This window comes from Camelina sativa, chromosome 17 (genome assembly GCF_000633955.1).
Source record: "Camelina sativa cultivar DH55 chromosome 17, Cs, whole genome shotgun sequence".
Classification (NCBI taxonomy): Eukaryota; Viridiplantae; Streptophyta; class Magnoliopsida; order Brassicales; family Brassicaceae; genus Camelina; species Camelina sativa.
In genome coordinates, this window is record NC_025701.1 from 2,300,997 (window position 1) to 2,315,074 (window position 14,078).

A 14,078-nucleotide genomic window follows, 5' to 3' on the forward strand; every position below is an offset into this window, starting at 1 on the left:
GTTTATATATAGATTGATCCAAGCTAAAAAATTTGGGTATTTTTTAAGATAGGACAAATAATTGTAACCCTATCTTTTACGTAGCAGGTACATGTTGTTGTATATGCATTTAAGATGGTTTGTGCCAGATCAAATTTTTTTTTTGGTATGTGAATATCATCATTACACGAAGCACTTTACGAAAAAGCATAGATCGTTTCTATTTTCCAGAACTAAGATTAATTCTTGTATCAGATCTATTAGCTATATATGTCAAGTGTGAACAAAAGTTTTCATTTTCTTTTGTATGTCCTCTTTGTACTCATGATATGTTCTTAAGTTCTTTGCGTTATCACTCTAATTATATTGGCTAATACAGACTAGTCCCTCTATACGTTTCCACCTTCTATATGATAAGACATAATCAATTCACATTTTACATTTTAGTGTTTTTGTTGTTTTCTTTAAATTCACAGTAAATATTTTCTTAGAAAAGAAACAAGTGAATAAAAATAAGAAGTTTGTATTAATTTAAGCACAAAAATATTTCATTGCGTGTCTTGTATACTGGATACTGTTGCTCTTGCAACCAACTACTACAATTTCTTTATTTGTTATTATTATTATATATGAGTTCACAGTATAATACTTTTCTTTAGTTTATATAGTTCTCAACATTTGAAGTACAAAAACCGTCAAAACTCAAGATTATGAATGAAGAAAGGGACATCCCAATCTGGCGTGTACATATATACCAGCATGGTGTGTATGTCTCTATTCTATTTCTAATCCATATATGGTTATTTATATTTTTATAGTAGAAGTGACGAGAGAAACTAAATTATTAAGCAATAAATAATGGCCAAAGACAAAGCCATTTTTCAAAACTTCAACATCGTTGTAAGATAAAAATGGCCAAGAAGAAATCATTTGTCAACGTTTCAACATCGTTGCAATATATAATGTAATGTTACGATTTTTTCCAAATAATCAAAGTTTCATACATAAGTTGATTTATATGCTTAAATTTAATCATCGAATCTATACAATATAAAAACAATGTTAACCATATATATTAATATATATATATATATATATATCACTACAGTATATGTCTATATTATTTGTCAATGACAGCAATGGGTCTTATATACATGTACATATGTACCTACAATCTCTATCTATATTTTTCGATTTTGTATATGTCAAGTGTGTCGTTCTCTCGTGTTATGCGAGGACGGAGGATCTGTATCTCATATTTTTAATTGCAAGCTTATTTACAAATATATATATTATACTATATATATATTTCCTGGTTAAAGTAATATGCTATAGTACAGCTCTTTAAATTTTGAAAATGTTATTTACTAGAGAAATGGTGAAAAACATGTTTATGTGAACAAATTGAGTTTTCGAAGGAAGTTATGCCGCTAATTTCCAATTTAAAAGAGAAACATACAAAACACTCTTCATGAACATGGTAAAAACTAAGAATTGTGTTTCTTCAAAGTAATCAGAATGAAATATTGATGAAAGAGACCGGGTTTGAAAGAAAACGGAGCATTTCAGGCAATGAAATCTTGAAGTTTGATTTGGTGGTATAATCCAAGATTTGATCTGATTGGCAAATTCATGAAGATGGGAAGATGTTCTGATAAAGTCAGACAATGTAATATGAAGATGTTCTTATAAAGTCAGACAATTAATGTAAATGGACTGAAGAAAAAACTTCATTCATTTTACACACAAAAAAAAAAACTTGACATATTATAGAAATAAATAAATAAGAATCAAGAGAAGAGAAGAGAAGAGAAGAGTAATCTCCATTCGTGTTTTGTCGTATGCAGTGACGTGATTTTGTTTATCGAAGTCGGTCGTCTATGATTTGGACAATTTATAGTTGTCTGATTAATGAACTGCATGCATATATGTGATATTCCATTGTAATACTATTTTGCACGTGCATCGCTTCCTCAATACTTTTGCATGCTTATATATATATATATAGTATTATACTTTCAAATTTTATACAAAGTCATTTAAATTAACAACAAAAACTGAATTAAAGAAAAGAATCCAATATTGTAGTTTTTTACAATTGAAAACTTATATATATATAGTAGTATTAATTACTTTCAAATTTTATACAAAGTCATTTGAAAGATTGGTTACAGGTTTGAGGTTACATCATTCAGCTAGAGATATATATGTCAAGGATAATAAAAAAAATCACATGCACATATATATATAAGCAGAGTAAATAATTCAAACATTGAATTTCTTACGAGTTACGAATCATGCATGCACATGCCTATGGGGTCAATTGTCAAATAAGGGTGGGGCTGGATTGGAAAACACAATTTGGAAGAATGTTGTAAATATTCTTGCATGCGCGTCAGATCGATATACATATATCCAGTTTGTGTGTTTATATAAAGGGACTTCACTTTTTGGAAAACGTTTATTTTATTTTGCATGCAGACTGATATCAGCAAGCTGTAAGTAATTAAGAGAGTCCGTACGCATCTTAATTACGACTTCTTTTTTTTTGGACTGTTAACAGACAAGAGGAGATATATATCATTTGAATTTTCTTCTTTCCTTTTATGGATATATATACATACATATTTGATATTTGTTTCGAAAATGAGAGTCGTGTGAGGGAAGAAATGTCCACCTTCGTGAGCACTTCGTTATAACGATTACGAAGAAGGAAAACGTGGCTTTAAAGTATAAATTTTGGAGGTTTTTAAAGTAGGAGTAATTGTCACTTTCAATGATTTTTATGCATGGTTTGAAGTTAATATTCTTCAATTTTGCATTTTTAATTTTAATATATTTTTATTAATCAGAGTTGGTAAAAACTGTGTAACGTGTTCTCTAGTCCTAAACTAACCAAATTAAAACGCTGGATTTGATTTTGAGTGAGATCGAATCATTAAAATCTCCAGCTAAGTTTGATATATACTAGTATGTGTTTATTCTTTTATTTGATTGATTTTTTTTTTTTTTGTTACAGATTAATGAAACTCCTGAGTTCGAGTTAAACAGAGAAGCCTTTTGAAATCTTGGCCCAAAAGCCCAAAAGGTGACTAAGTTAATCGATAACAAAAAGAAAAAAAAATAATAATAATTAAAGGTCTGATTGGCTGAGCTTAGGTTCGCAAGAGATCACGTGAGGCGCACATGTGACATCCATCGAATGAGCCAATCACCGAAAAGTGAAGACTCCTTTTTATTACCCCATCCAGAAAAAATGAAGAAAAGAAAAAAAGGCATCTCTCTCTCTCTCTCTCTCTCTCTCTCTCTCTCTCTCTCTCTCTCTCTCTCTCTCTCTCTCTCTCTCTCTTTTTATTTTCTTTTCAACAAAAACCAAATAACTTTGCTTTGCTTTGCATTTGCATCTCTCTCTCTCTTCTCTCTTCTCTCTCTCCATTTGGCGATAGAAGTCATGTACCAATCATCTTCATCCACGTCATCATCATCGCATAGATCATCGCTTCCCGGCGGCGGAAGCGGAGGAGGACTGATCCGATACGGGTCAGCACCGGGATCGTTTCTAAACTCTGTGGTGGACGAAGTCATCGGAGGGTCAAACGCTCGTGACTTCACAGGTTATAATCAGCCTTCTGATAATAACTTCATCGGTAATTTCTTCGCCGGAGCTGACTCATCCTCGCTGAGATCCGATTCGACTACTTGTGGAGTCAACTCATCATCCGACGGACAGAAACATAATAATAATAATAAAGATGTCTTCCTCGACAGATCCTACGGTGGTGGATTCAATCATGAGATCTCGCAGCACAAGAGCAACGAACTCGGTGGTGGATCAGGATCAGGATCAGGATCTTACTCTCTCGCTAGACAACGTAGCTCTCCCGCCGATTTCTTCAGCTACCTCGCCGCTGATAAAAACAGTTAGTTCTTGAATTTTTCACTTTTTTATATATTTTTTTATTTTATTTTCAAGAAACTTTAAATTCCAAATATAAAGACAGACACTGAACTCTAGGACTTTAGGATTTGCCAAAATCGGAATGTAGTAGTTATGAGATAGTATGGGTTATGATCACATCATCCAATCCATTTGGCTGCTGAATCAAAAGATCCATTATTATTATTACATTTAGGTTGAAATCTAACTGTAGGAGGCTATCTGCTGAGGGTATTTTGGGTATCTTACTATAACAGACTGTATTATACGATACGAAGTCCATATATAAATAAATAAGTTGACATTGTGTTCTTTAGGGGTCGTTGCTAGTTTTTTTTTTTTTTGTTTTAGCTTGGTTGGTAACTGTGCAGGACGTGATCCTCGTATTTTTAAAATGACTAAAACGCCCTTTGATCCGGACCACGTGCTTTAAAAAAAAAATACAGCAAAAAATGTGCCTCGGTTTACCCTTTGGGATATTAGTATTTTAAATATCTTCGACGAGGAATCCCAAAAACACACCAAGTTGCATTTTTTATTACAACAAAGAGGATTGGATTTTTTTAGTTACTGACCAATAGTATTTATGCTGACGTGGCGAAATTTCATTGGTTGTTTCGAAGATTATTTAAATGGAAAAGCGATAGATCTAGTTGGTGGTGGATCTGTTTCCTTTTGTATTTTGGGTTGCTTTCGTTTGGTCCTGATGATTCGTGCCCTTTGCCTTCGTTGTTATCTCTAATTTTATAATATCTTCCACCAAGCCTGGATGTGACTTCCAACACCTTACCGTGTCATCGGTCTGAACCGGCACTGAAAACTAAACCGTTATTTTATAAATTTATTTGTTGTGAATGTGACTTCCATGTGTATGATGCAACGTTATTAAACTATATAGTTTTACTTTGTGAATCAGATTTCGCATTGAACCAACCAACCAGTGATTATAGTCCGCAAGGAGGGTCGTCTAATGCGGGACGAGGACATTCGAGATTGAAGTCTCAGCTAAGCTTCACGAGTCACGATTCTCTGGCTCGGATCAACGAGGTCAATGAGACCCCTGTCCACGATGGTTCAGGCCATTCGTTTTCGGCTGCTAGCTTTGGTGCCGCCGCTACTGATTCTTGGGATGATGGTTCCGGTTCAATAGGGTTTACCGTCACCCGACCTAATAAACGGTCCAAGGACATGGACTCAGGTCTCTTTTCACAGGTACATTTTGTTTGTTTCCTTCCATGTGGGTTTGAATTTTTGTCGTATATATATATTTATTTGTTGGTGTGCTCAAACTTGCTGAATCTTTCTATCATTGGTTTTGCAGTATAGTCTTCCTTCAGACACTTCAATGAACTACATGGATAACTTCATGCAGCTTCCTGAAGATTCTGTACCCTGCAAAATCCGGGCCAAGCGCGGCTGCGCCACCCATCCAAGAAGCATCGCCGAGCGGGTCAGTCAAATCACACTTCTTTCTTTATTTAGCGGTGGATTATTTAGCAGCAAATTCGTCGCTAACTTAATTTATTTATATATATACTGATGATTCATATAGGAGAGGAGAACGAGAATAAGCGGGAAACTAAAGAAGCTACAAGATCTTGTCCCCAACATGGATAAGGTTACTTTGAAAATCTTATCAAATTTAGTATGTAGATATATTAACATTATTATGAAAAAAGTGTTTATTTACTTATACGATATTGCTTGTTATTGATTTTCTTAGCAAACAAGCTATTCAGACATGCTGGATTTAGCTGTACAACACATCAAAGGTCTTCAACATCAACTTCAGGTCTCTCTACAAAACTATCAATTATCTTCTTCTTTTTTTTTGTCTGTTTTAGTTCAGCTGAATCCCTTTTCAGAGTTCTCTCTAATTCATCTGTTTATACTTATACTTACACATCTTCATCTACAAACACAGAATTTGAAAAAGGATCAAGAGAATTGCACGTGCGGATGCAGTGAGAGACAAAGCTAGCTAGCTGCAACCCTAACGGTAGGGATTATCCTAGCTAATTTTATTTTTGTTGTTTCCGATATTTAATTATCATATGTGGTTTGATAATATAAGAGAATTAGTGAAGATGTAAATAAATAGATTATTAAATGCCTAATTCTCTTATAAAGTTCTCATTCGTTATCATTATAAGATAGAACATTGACAATTGTTTATTATGTCTTTTTTTTTTCTTTTCTTTTCCAAGTGTTGTCCTAATGATGTTGCTTATTTTATAAGAACTTTGCTGTGAATTCCAAAATCAATTTGAGTTACAAGCAAAGCAATTATCTTTCATTATTTGGTTTTCTAATCCTCTGTTTTTTGTTGTTGTTGTCATAAAGTAAATTCTGAGACAAAAGATTTGAGGTGTGTGACTAATTCCAAGTTTACTGTAACCAATAAATACATTAAAAAGCAGAATTCACTTACACCAAAATGAATCTCTTTGATCATGCACTGGTTGTTTTCTCGGTGAAATTAAGATATGATGACCATGGGCACATTTAGAAATAAAAGAATGCAACTAGATAGACGTTACTAAAGAAATGTAAGTATATATATTGCCTAAGCCAACATAACCGGTATAAGACTTTTGTTTGTAGAGAATGTAGATTGCAATCTTCTAAGCCATGTAAAGAGTAGTGGCTGAGACACTCAACCATAATTACCTGATACAAAGCATGACTTAGCTCTTGCCTTGCAAGCTGGTCTAATACTGTTACAGAGTCGTTAATGGAGTTAAATTTTAATCTTACTTTATATATAATGATTAAATGAAAAATATTAATCTTACGTTAATGGAGTCATTATGAAAAATATTCTGAGTTAATTGTCGTGGACACAATACCCAAAACTTTAGATTCAACACTAGCAAATCTACCAACAAATTAAAATATGATGTAATTTTAGACCAACAATGATTAAATGAAGTATTTTTCTTCCGATAAAAAAACTATATATTAAACGTCCAAATAAAAAATAGATCAAGTATTTTTTTGGATTTTTACCAAAAAGAAGTATCATCAAAATATAAAGATTATTTGAGATACTTTACAAGCTCATAGAAAAACTGATCAACAAGATTATAGAAATCTCTCTAACAATTGTTTAGAATATTTCAATCTATTTACCAAAAATTTGAATCCAGTAACATCTTCTAAACAAACTAAAATTATCCATCATTTCTAATGTAATAATGCTAACTTTCATATAGTATCTTCTATGATGCTTTCCTAAGTACTATTTCCAAATTCAATATAGCTACTATATATTATTATAATTTTTTTGAATTTATTTTCTAATCTTTTGATGCCAAAATTAATTTACACCAAATGTTTGGATTTGTGCCAATAATAATTTTTGACATGAGAAAGATAGAGAGAGAGTAGTTAACTCTTTAGCAAATCTTGTACACATATTGTTATTTTTAAAAATTATTTCAATTTCTTTTGTAAGTTTTTTTTTAAAAAAAAGAACTCAATTTCTTTGTTATGTTATCAAAAAGTATTTTCTAAAACAAAATGAAGAAATATTTTAATTTTTATTATCCATGATTTTTTAATATAATAAAGAAATTCTATAATTTTATATAAATTAAGCACTTTTCGAAATGACTATCAACAACCTCTCCAAATAATCTAAGTCTTAGACGGACGACATACTCATTTGGAAAAGGCTTGAATAGGTCAATTGTGGTGAGATCCTGAGATCCTGAGGGTCCTCTTTCACAAACTAAAGATATTTTTTTATATAATCTTTTTAATGTTATTTTTGTAATTAAAATAAATGTTAGAGTGAGGTCGTGATAGTATTATTGCCCCCAAACTTTTATATAAATATTTTCATGTCTAATAAGCTTAACCGGCCATAACCAACGCTATTTGAAGACAATTGTGCCTTTTGGAATTTACAGATTATTTTAACAAACTTTATATTCTTTAGAGAAAGACACAACCTAAAGAATAATTTCACACTGATCAAGCATTAACAAAAGTGTCATGGAACACCAAATAATGATTCAACAAATTAGTAGCATTAGCCAATGTCTAAACCAGTTAACAGAACAACCTCAAATCAGGAAACCCCTTAACAATGCTAATCCTATCTATGCTTCCATAGATTAAAACTAACCAATGCATGAACCAATTAACCGAGATAATCAACTTCTAGATAGAGGAAGTCAACTGATCAATCCATCATGTAAGTCAACTGATGTGCGGCTGCAAGTAAATCTCCTAGTGGCTAGTACTATGCAATAGAATACTCAAAACTCCTACATAGATAGATGATGTACAAGTACTAGATATAACAATTAAAACCCATAGGAGCTTGTACGCATAATCGTGACTTAACTTGTCCGATGAAGCAGTCACCACAAGATCAGCACCACCAACAACCTAACCTGCAAAAGGAACACTGCATGTCAAGCACACACCTACAAAGGATTTTTTTTTTTCTTTTTTCTTTTTTATAAGAATGAAAGACTACGGCAGAAGACAGACCTTCTTTGATTGACCAATCAACGTTGATAAGATGCTCTCCGGAAACGATCAAAGATAATTATCTCCCTCTCTTACGTTACCACTCAAGAAGTCCTACAACGTGGTGTGTATTAATTCTCTATAATAAAACCCAAACAAAGAAAATAAAAATAAAAAGGAGCGGCGATATTAAGAGGAGGGCACTTAATGCGCAGTATGTCCTCTTGCCAGCTTGTTGCACCGTCCTCCATCTCCTCTCTTCCTCTCTCTCTCTCTCTCTCTAAAACTAGTTCAACTTCTCTCTCTAGAAGAAACAGAGAGGGAAACGATGTCTTCGGATGACGAAGGAAGAGAGGAATACCTCTTCAAGATTGTGGTGATCGGCGACTCTGCCGTCGGCAAATCGAATCTTCTGTCTCGTTACGCTCGGAACGAGTTCAGTGCGCATTCCAAGGCCACGATCGGCGTTGAGTTTCAGACTCAGAGTATGGAGATTGAAGGTAAAGAGGTTAAAGCTCAGATTTGGGACACTGCTGGCCAGGAGCGGTTCCGTGCCGTCACTTCCGCTTATTACCGTGGCGCCGTCGGTGCACTCGTCGTTTACGACATCACCCGCCGCACTACTTTCGAGAGCGTCGGACGTTGGCTCGATGAGCTTACGAGTAAGACACTCTCGCTTTTGATTCGTATGATGTATAGGATTTGATTTTTGAATATGGTATTGAGAGAGTAATGGGGTAACTCGTCATGCTCAATTAGGTCGTAGGTTTTGACTAGAAGTCTAGAATTGAGAATTTGAAGCCAAGTTTGTGCCATCTTTGAGGCTTCAAAATCTATAAGAGGTCTTCTCATTATCTAAAAATAGTAAATTTATGGGTTCATATGTATATAATAAGTCTCATGATGCTTGCTCTGTACATTGCAATGTAGATAGATACAAGTTTACTCATATGATTCTACTCGGAACATAATGCTATTTGGCTTTAGAAACAGAGGAGGATGCTACTTCTTATGCCCTTCATTCTCATATGATTATAGCTTTATGCGATCATTGTTGATAAACCAACCAATATGTAGCGATTCATATAGGTTTCTATGTAAAAAACTATAGAAAGATTGGGAATTTTTAATCTGATCTGAGTTCTAAAAACAATTGATTTGCTCTGTTCTCAATCAGTCCATTCGGATACAACGGTGGCGAGAATGCTGGTGGGAAACAAGTGTGACTTGGAAAACATAAGAGCAGTGAGCGTGGAGGAAGGGAAAGCACTAGCAGAAGCTCAGGGACTCTTCTTTGTGGAAACATCGGCACTTGATTCAACCAATGTGAAAACAGCTTTTGAGATGGTGATACTTGATATCTACAACAACGTGAGCCGTAAGCAGCTAAACTCCGATACTTATAAAGATGAACTCACCGTGAATCGGGTAAGTCTTGTTAAGGATGATAACACTACTACTGCCTCCAAACACACCTCTGGTTTCTCTTGTTGTTCTTCCACTTAAACCAAATAAAAAAAAAATCCAAAAACAACCTATTTATTTTATTTTTATTTTTCCCTTTATTTGTCTTGTAGAAAGAAAAAAAAAATCCATGAACTGTAATTTATTTTTTTGCCTTCTACTTTTATAAAATTTTGGCAAAATAGTGAAATCATCACTAGTATTTTTTTATTTTATCTTTGTAATAATAACTTGCCTATTTTAAATAAACTAATTTTGTCAATTATGGGAAAAGCGAGGGAAAAAGGAAAATCGAAATAGAAAAAAAAGAAAATTTCTAAAAAGGAAAAGATGGCTTTTGATGGAGTTTTAGTTTTCTCTGGTTGTGTAATAACGAAGATGAACGGAGAATATTTTCTTTCCTTTTTTTTCTTCTTCTACAATTCTTCAATATTTTTTGTTCTCTCTGTTTCTCACGGCGGCGATGTCATTACCTCCGTTTGGCTGCCGTCTTCTCGCGGCGGCGGTGACCCTCTATCTAATAGGTCTGTTGTGCGTGTGTGCTGACACGAAAGGTGGTGGTACCGCTCCGAAGATTCCTGGTTGTACCAATGATTTTCAAATGGTAACACAATTTTCCCCAATTCCAGTTCCTTTATTATAATCTCACGTTGAAATTTCGGTACAGTGTTCATCAATAAACCGGAATCGTTATCTTCTCCAGTTTTGGTTTCTTTTTGCCTTTTTGTCGAACGAAACTGTATCTATATAATTGATGGAAATAGATCAAATTTTGCAAACACAGGTTTTGTATTAGCATCTGCTGTTATCCAATTTCAAAAAGTTAGGTTAAACCCTTCAGTCAGATCAATCTGTAGGACGAGATTGATGGTATTGAAAACTATAGATTCATGCATAGAACTTGTCTACCTGATCACATTACTCATGCAACTACCGGATTGTATTGAAATTTGTAGGTCAAAGTCGAGAATTGGGTTAACGGAGAAAGCGGCGAGACTTTTACGGCTATGACTGCTCAGTTTGGGGCACTGCTTCCCTCTGATAAAGACAAAGCTGTTAAACTTCCTGTTGCTCTCACCACTCCTTTGACCAGTTGCTCCAATTTAACCTCCAAGGTCTTCTTCTTTTTTTTCTTGAAATCTCAAATACAGACAGTTCATAATGCTGTTATTTAATGTTCATGTAGTTTCTCTATTTTTTTGCAGCTATCTGGTACTATTGCGTTATCTGTGCGTGGCGAATGTACTTTCTCAGCTAAGGCTGAAGTTGCACAAGCAGGAGGAGCTGCCGCTTTGATCTTGATAAACGATAAAGAAGGTTGAGATTTTCTAACCTTGCTATTTCTTGCTTTGTGGTTCTTGTTTTGATGAGACTCTGATTTCTGTTTCTGTTGTCTTTGCTTTTTTTCTTTAGTGCTGGATGAGATGGTTTGTGATGAGAATGCTACCTCCATGAATGTTTCTATACCTGTTTTGATGATTACAACTTCATCTGGAGATGCACTGAGGAATTCCATTACGCAAAATAAGAAAGGTAAGTACTAACCCTTTTTCTATTTGTGACACTAGTATGTAGGATCCTCATATCATTTCCAACAATTTCAGTGATCGTCTATCTGTTTTTGTTTGTTACTGTTCTTTTGATTGCTATGTGGTTTGCTCTGTGTTTTTTTGATGCAGTGGAGCTTTTATTGTATTCTCCAAAGAGCCCGATTTTGGATTATGCAGTGGTCTTCCTCTGGCTAATGTCTGTTGGAACAGTTTTCATTGCTTCTATTTGGTCACATTGCACCAGTCCTAAGAAGAATGATGAGCAATATGATGAATTATCACCCAAGGTTTATTATACTTCGCATTTTGGGGTTCTACCGAAACTAAACTTCACTTTAATATCTTACCCTAGATGAAATCATGAAACAATATTTTTGTTTGAAATTACTTAAAAGATCCACTTTTACACTAATTCTTGTTCTTTTCATATCATCTGAATCTTTTTGGCAGAAATCTTCAAATGATGATGCTACCAAAGCTGCTGAAGATGAAACTCTTGATATCAGTGCTACAGGTGCTGTTATCTTTGTCATATCAGCGTCCACGTTCCTCATTTTGCTCTTCTTCTTCATGTCAGCGTGGTTCATCTTGATCCTGACCATATTTTTCTGCATTGGTGGTATGCAGGTAATGTTGGCTACTCTTTGAGCATATCCTTAGTTTTATGGCTCAGTAGCTAAATTTATGATCGAATAGTATTGTTATGTCAATACCCTAATTATTAATATCTCTTCTATCTCAGGGAATGCATAATATTATCACTACACTCATAAAAAGGTACTCTCAGAAACCCAATTAAGTTGTTGAGCCAAAAAGCTCATGTGATGCTTTCTCTTTATTCATGTTTTTATTTCTGCAGGAGATGCAATAAATGCGGCCAGAAGAGTGTAAAATTCCCTCTGTTTGGGAATACCTCAATTCTCTCACTCGTGGTTCTGTTATTCTGCTTGGTGGTTGCTGTCGTCTGGTTAATAAAGCGCAAAACTTCCTACGCATGGGCAGGCCAAGATATTTTTGTAAGTTTTTTTTAGCCTGGTCATTTTACAGTTGTCTAAAGCCAAATTATCCCTATGTACCTTGGTTAGTCTTCGATTTGCCGTCTGTCTAAACAAAAATATTGGTTTGGCGTACTCAACATTTTCTTTCACTTCTTTATCAAATCCAACTCAAGGTTCTGTTTTGTCTCAGACATTTGTCGGTTGACAACTAATTTGTAGCAATTACTTTAACATGCTTTTGGTTCAGCATTGTCCTTAGTTGGCTTTCTAAGCTTAACGTGTTACGTGACAGGGTATTTGCATGATGATAAATGTCTTGCAAGTGGCTCGGCTACCTAATATCAGGGTAAGTTTTCTGTATCACTGTATGTGTGTTTCCAACTATATTTCTTTGTATGTGTTCTAATGTGTGTCTCACGTTTAGGTTGCTACCATTCTTCTCTGTTGAGCGTTTTTCTATGACATCTTTTGGGTATTCATATCACCACTAATCTTCAAGCAAAGTGTTATGATTGCGGTGAGTTCCACTTGTTATAATTTCATCTCAGTATAGAATGTTTGCACTTAGTGAGAGAGCTAAGAAGGTCGATGATAGGTTAACCTCAACCACGTACAAGTTGGATACAATATGATGATCATGTTTGTTAATCAATGGCATAGGTTGCACGTGGGAGCAAAGACACTGGAGAATCTATTCCCATGCTTTTAAAAGTACCACGGCTTTCTGATCCATGGGGTGGTTACAACATGATCGGTTTTGGAGACATTCTTTTCCCGGGACTTCTCATATGCTTTATATTCAGGTAGCGCTCTTGTGCATTGGCTTAACAATGATCCTGGTTCACTATGAAAACACTATCCTTATACAGTATGCGCCATTTCAATTTGGTTTTGTCTCTCAGATATGACAAGGAAAATAACAAAAGAGTCTCAAATGGATATTTCCCATGGTTGATGTTTGGCTACGGACTTGGGCTATTCTTAACATACTTGGGATTGTATGTTATGAACGGACACGGTCAACCTGCATTGCTCTATCTTGTCCCTTGCACGCTTGGTATATCGTTCATTAAAAACTCTTATTAGTCATTGTTTAAAACCCGACCATATATATATGCAAGGATTCTTACAAATGCAAGTGCGGTTTGCAGGAATCACGGTCATTCTAGGGTTGGTGAGGAAAGAACTGAGGGACTTGTGGAACTATGGGACTGAACAGCATCCAGCTGCAGATGTAACTCCATCTCCATAAGCAGAAATTGCTTCAAATCAAACATGAGAACTCAAAGTCAAAACTCTAGAAATCCAAAAACAAGGAGAAGAAGAAAATCATTTTTTTTAATATATACAAAATCATTTTTTATTTATTTAATTTAGCTCATGAATCTAAGAAAACTACACTTTTGATGCATATACATGTAGTCTCGAGCCCACCAAACGTATATAAAATGTAATGTATATGTGTACAAATATTCCATCACAACTTCTGTATCTAAACGGCGACAAATTTGTATATCCCTGCGGTGGTTATACTGTACAAAATACGAATGAACATATAAAGCCGGCTTTGTGTTGATGTATTCTGTTCTGTACATGGAATAAATAAAGACCAAAAGTCCAAAAGTCAAAGACAGATACTTAAAAGAGACTTTTAAGTAGAAAACGGTG

At 34.5% G+C, this 14,078-nt stretch overlaps 3 protein-coding genes across 3 annotated transcripts; all 3 read left to right on the forward strand.

The window, feature by feature from the left end:
- LOC104754732 (transcription factor bHLH128-like) lies at nucleotides 3,338-6,094 on the forward strand. The gene is made up of 6 exons (XM_010476998.1): nucleotides 3,338-3,899; nucleotides 4,833-5,128; nucleotides 5,238-5,366; nucleotides 5,469-5,534; nucleotides 5,640-5,708; nucleotides 5,841-6,094. The coding sequence occupies exons 1-6, from the start codon at nucleotides 3,431-3,433 to the stop codon at nucleotides 5,895-5,897; spliced, it is 1,086 nt and encodes a 361-aa protein (XP_010475300.1). The 5' UTR covers nucleotides 3,338-3,430; the 3' UTR covers nucleotides 5,898-6,094.
- LOC104754733 (ras-related protein RABA5e-like) lies at nucleotides 8,620-10,072 on the forward strand. The gene is made up of 2 exons (XM_010476999.2): nucleotides 8,620-9,060; nucleotides 9,576-10,072. Exons 1-2 carry the CDS (start codon nucleotides 8,727-8,729, stop codon nucleotides 9,902-9,904), a joined length of 663 nt encoding a protein of 220 aa, XP_010475301.1. The 5' UTR covers nucleotides 8,620-8,726; the 3' UTR covers nucleotides 9,905-10,072.
- On the forward strand, nucleotides 10,160-13,890 carry LOC104754734 (signal peptide peptidase-like 5). The gene is made up of 13 exons (XM_019238772.1): nucleotides 10,160-10,466; nucleotides 10,819-10,977; nucleotides 11,068-11,179; nucleotides 11,276-11,395; nucleotides 11,542-11,699; nucleotides 11,863-12,039; nucleotides 12,155-12,189; nucleotides 12,272-12,428; nucleotides 12,703-12,756; nucleotides 12,835-12,927; nucleotides 13,071-13,213; nucleotides 13,313-13,467; nucleotides 13,562-13,890. The coding sequence occupies exons 1-10, from the start codon at nucleotides 10,326-10,328 to the stop codon at nucleotides 12,856-12,858; spliced, it is 1,137 nt and encodes a 378-aa protein (XP_019094317.1). The 5' UTR covers nucleotides 10,160-10,325; the 3' UTR covers nucleotides 12,859-12,927; nucleotides 13,071-13,213; nucleotides 13,313-13,467; nucleotides 13,562-13,890.

Excerpts from the sequence above, each read along its gene's own strand:
- LOC104754733 (XM_010476999.2), top strand. The coding sequence starts at position 8,727 with ATGTCTTCGGATGACGAAGGAAGAGAGGAATACCTCTTCAAGATTGTG. Across the intron at positions 9,061-9,575 it reads TTGGCTCGATGAGCTTACGA|TCCATTCGGATACAACGGTG; the intron begins GTAAGACACTCT and ends GTTCTCAATCAG.
- LOC104754734 (XM_019238772.1), top strand. The coding sequence starts at position 10,326 with ATGTCATTACCTCCGTTTGGCTGCCGTCTTCTCGCGGCGGCGGTGACC. Across the intron at positions 10,978-11,067 it reads GCTCCAATTTAACCTCCAAG|CTATCTGGTACTATTGCGTT; the intron begins GTCTTCTTCTTT and ends ATTTTTTTGCAG. Across the intron at positions 11,396-11,541 it reads CATTACGCAAAATAAGAAAG|TGGAGCTTTTATTGTATTCT; the intron begins GTAAGTACTAAC and ends TTTTTGATGCAG.
- LOC104754732 (XM_010476998.1), top strand. The coding sequence starts at position 3,431 with ATGTACCAATCATCTTCATCCACGTCATCATCATCGCATAGATCATCG. Across the intron at positions 5,367-5,468 it reads CAAGAAGCATCGCCGAGCGG|GAGAGGAGAACGAGAATAAG; the intron begins GTCAGTCAAATC and ends TGATTCATATAG. Across the intron at positions 5,535-5,639 it reads TTGTCCCCAACATGGATAAG|CAAACAAGCTATTCAGACAT; the intron begins GTTACTTTGAAA and ends TGATTTTCTTAG.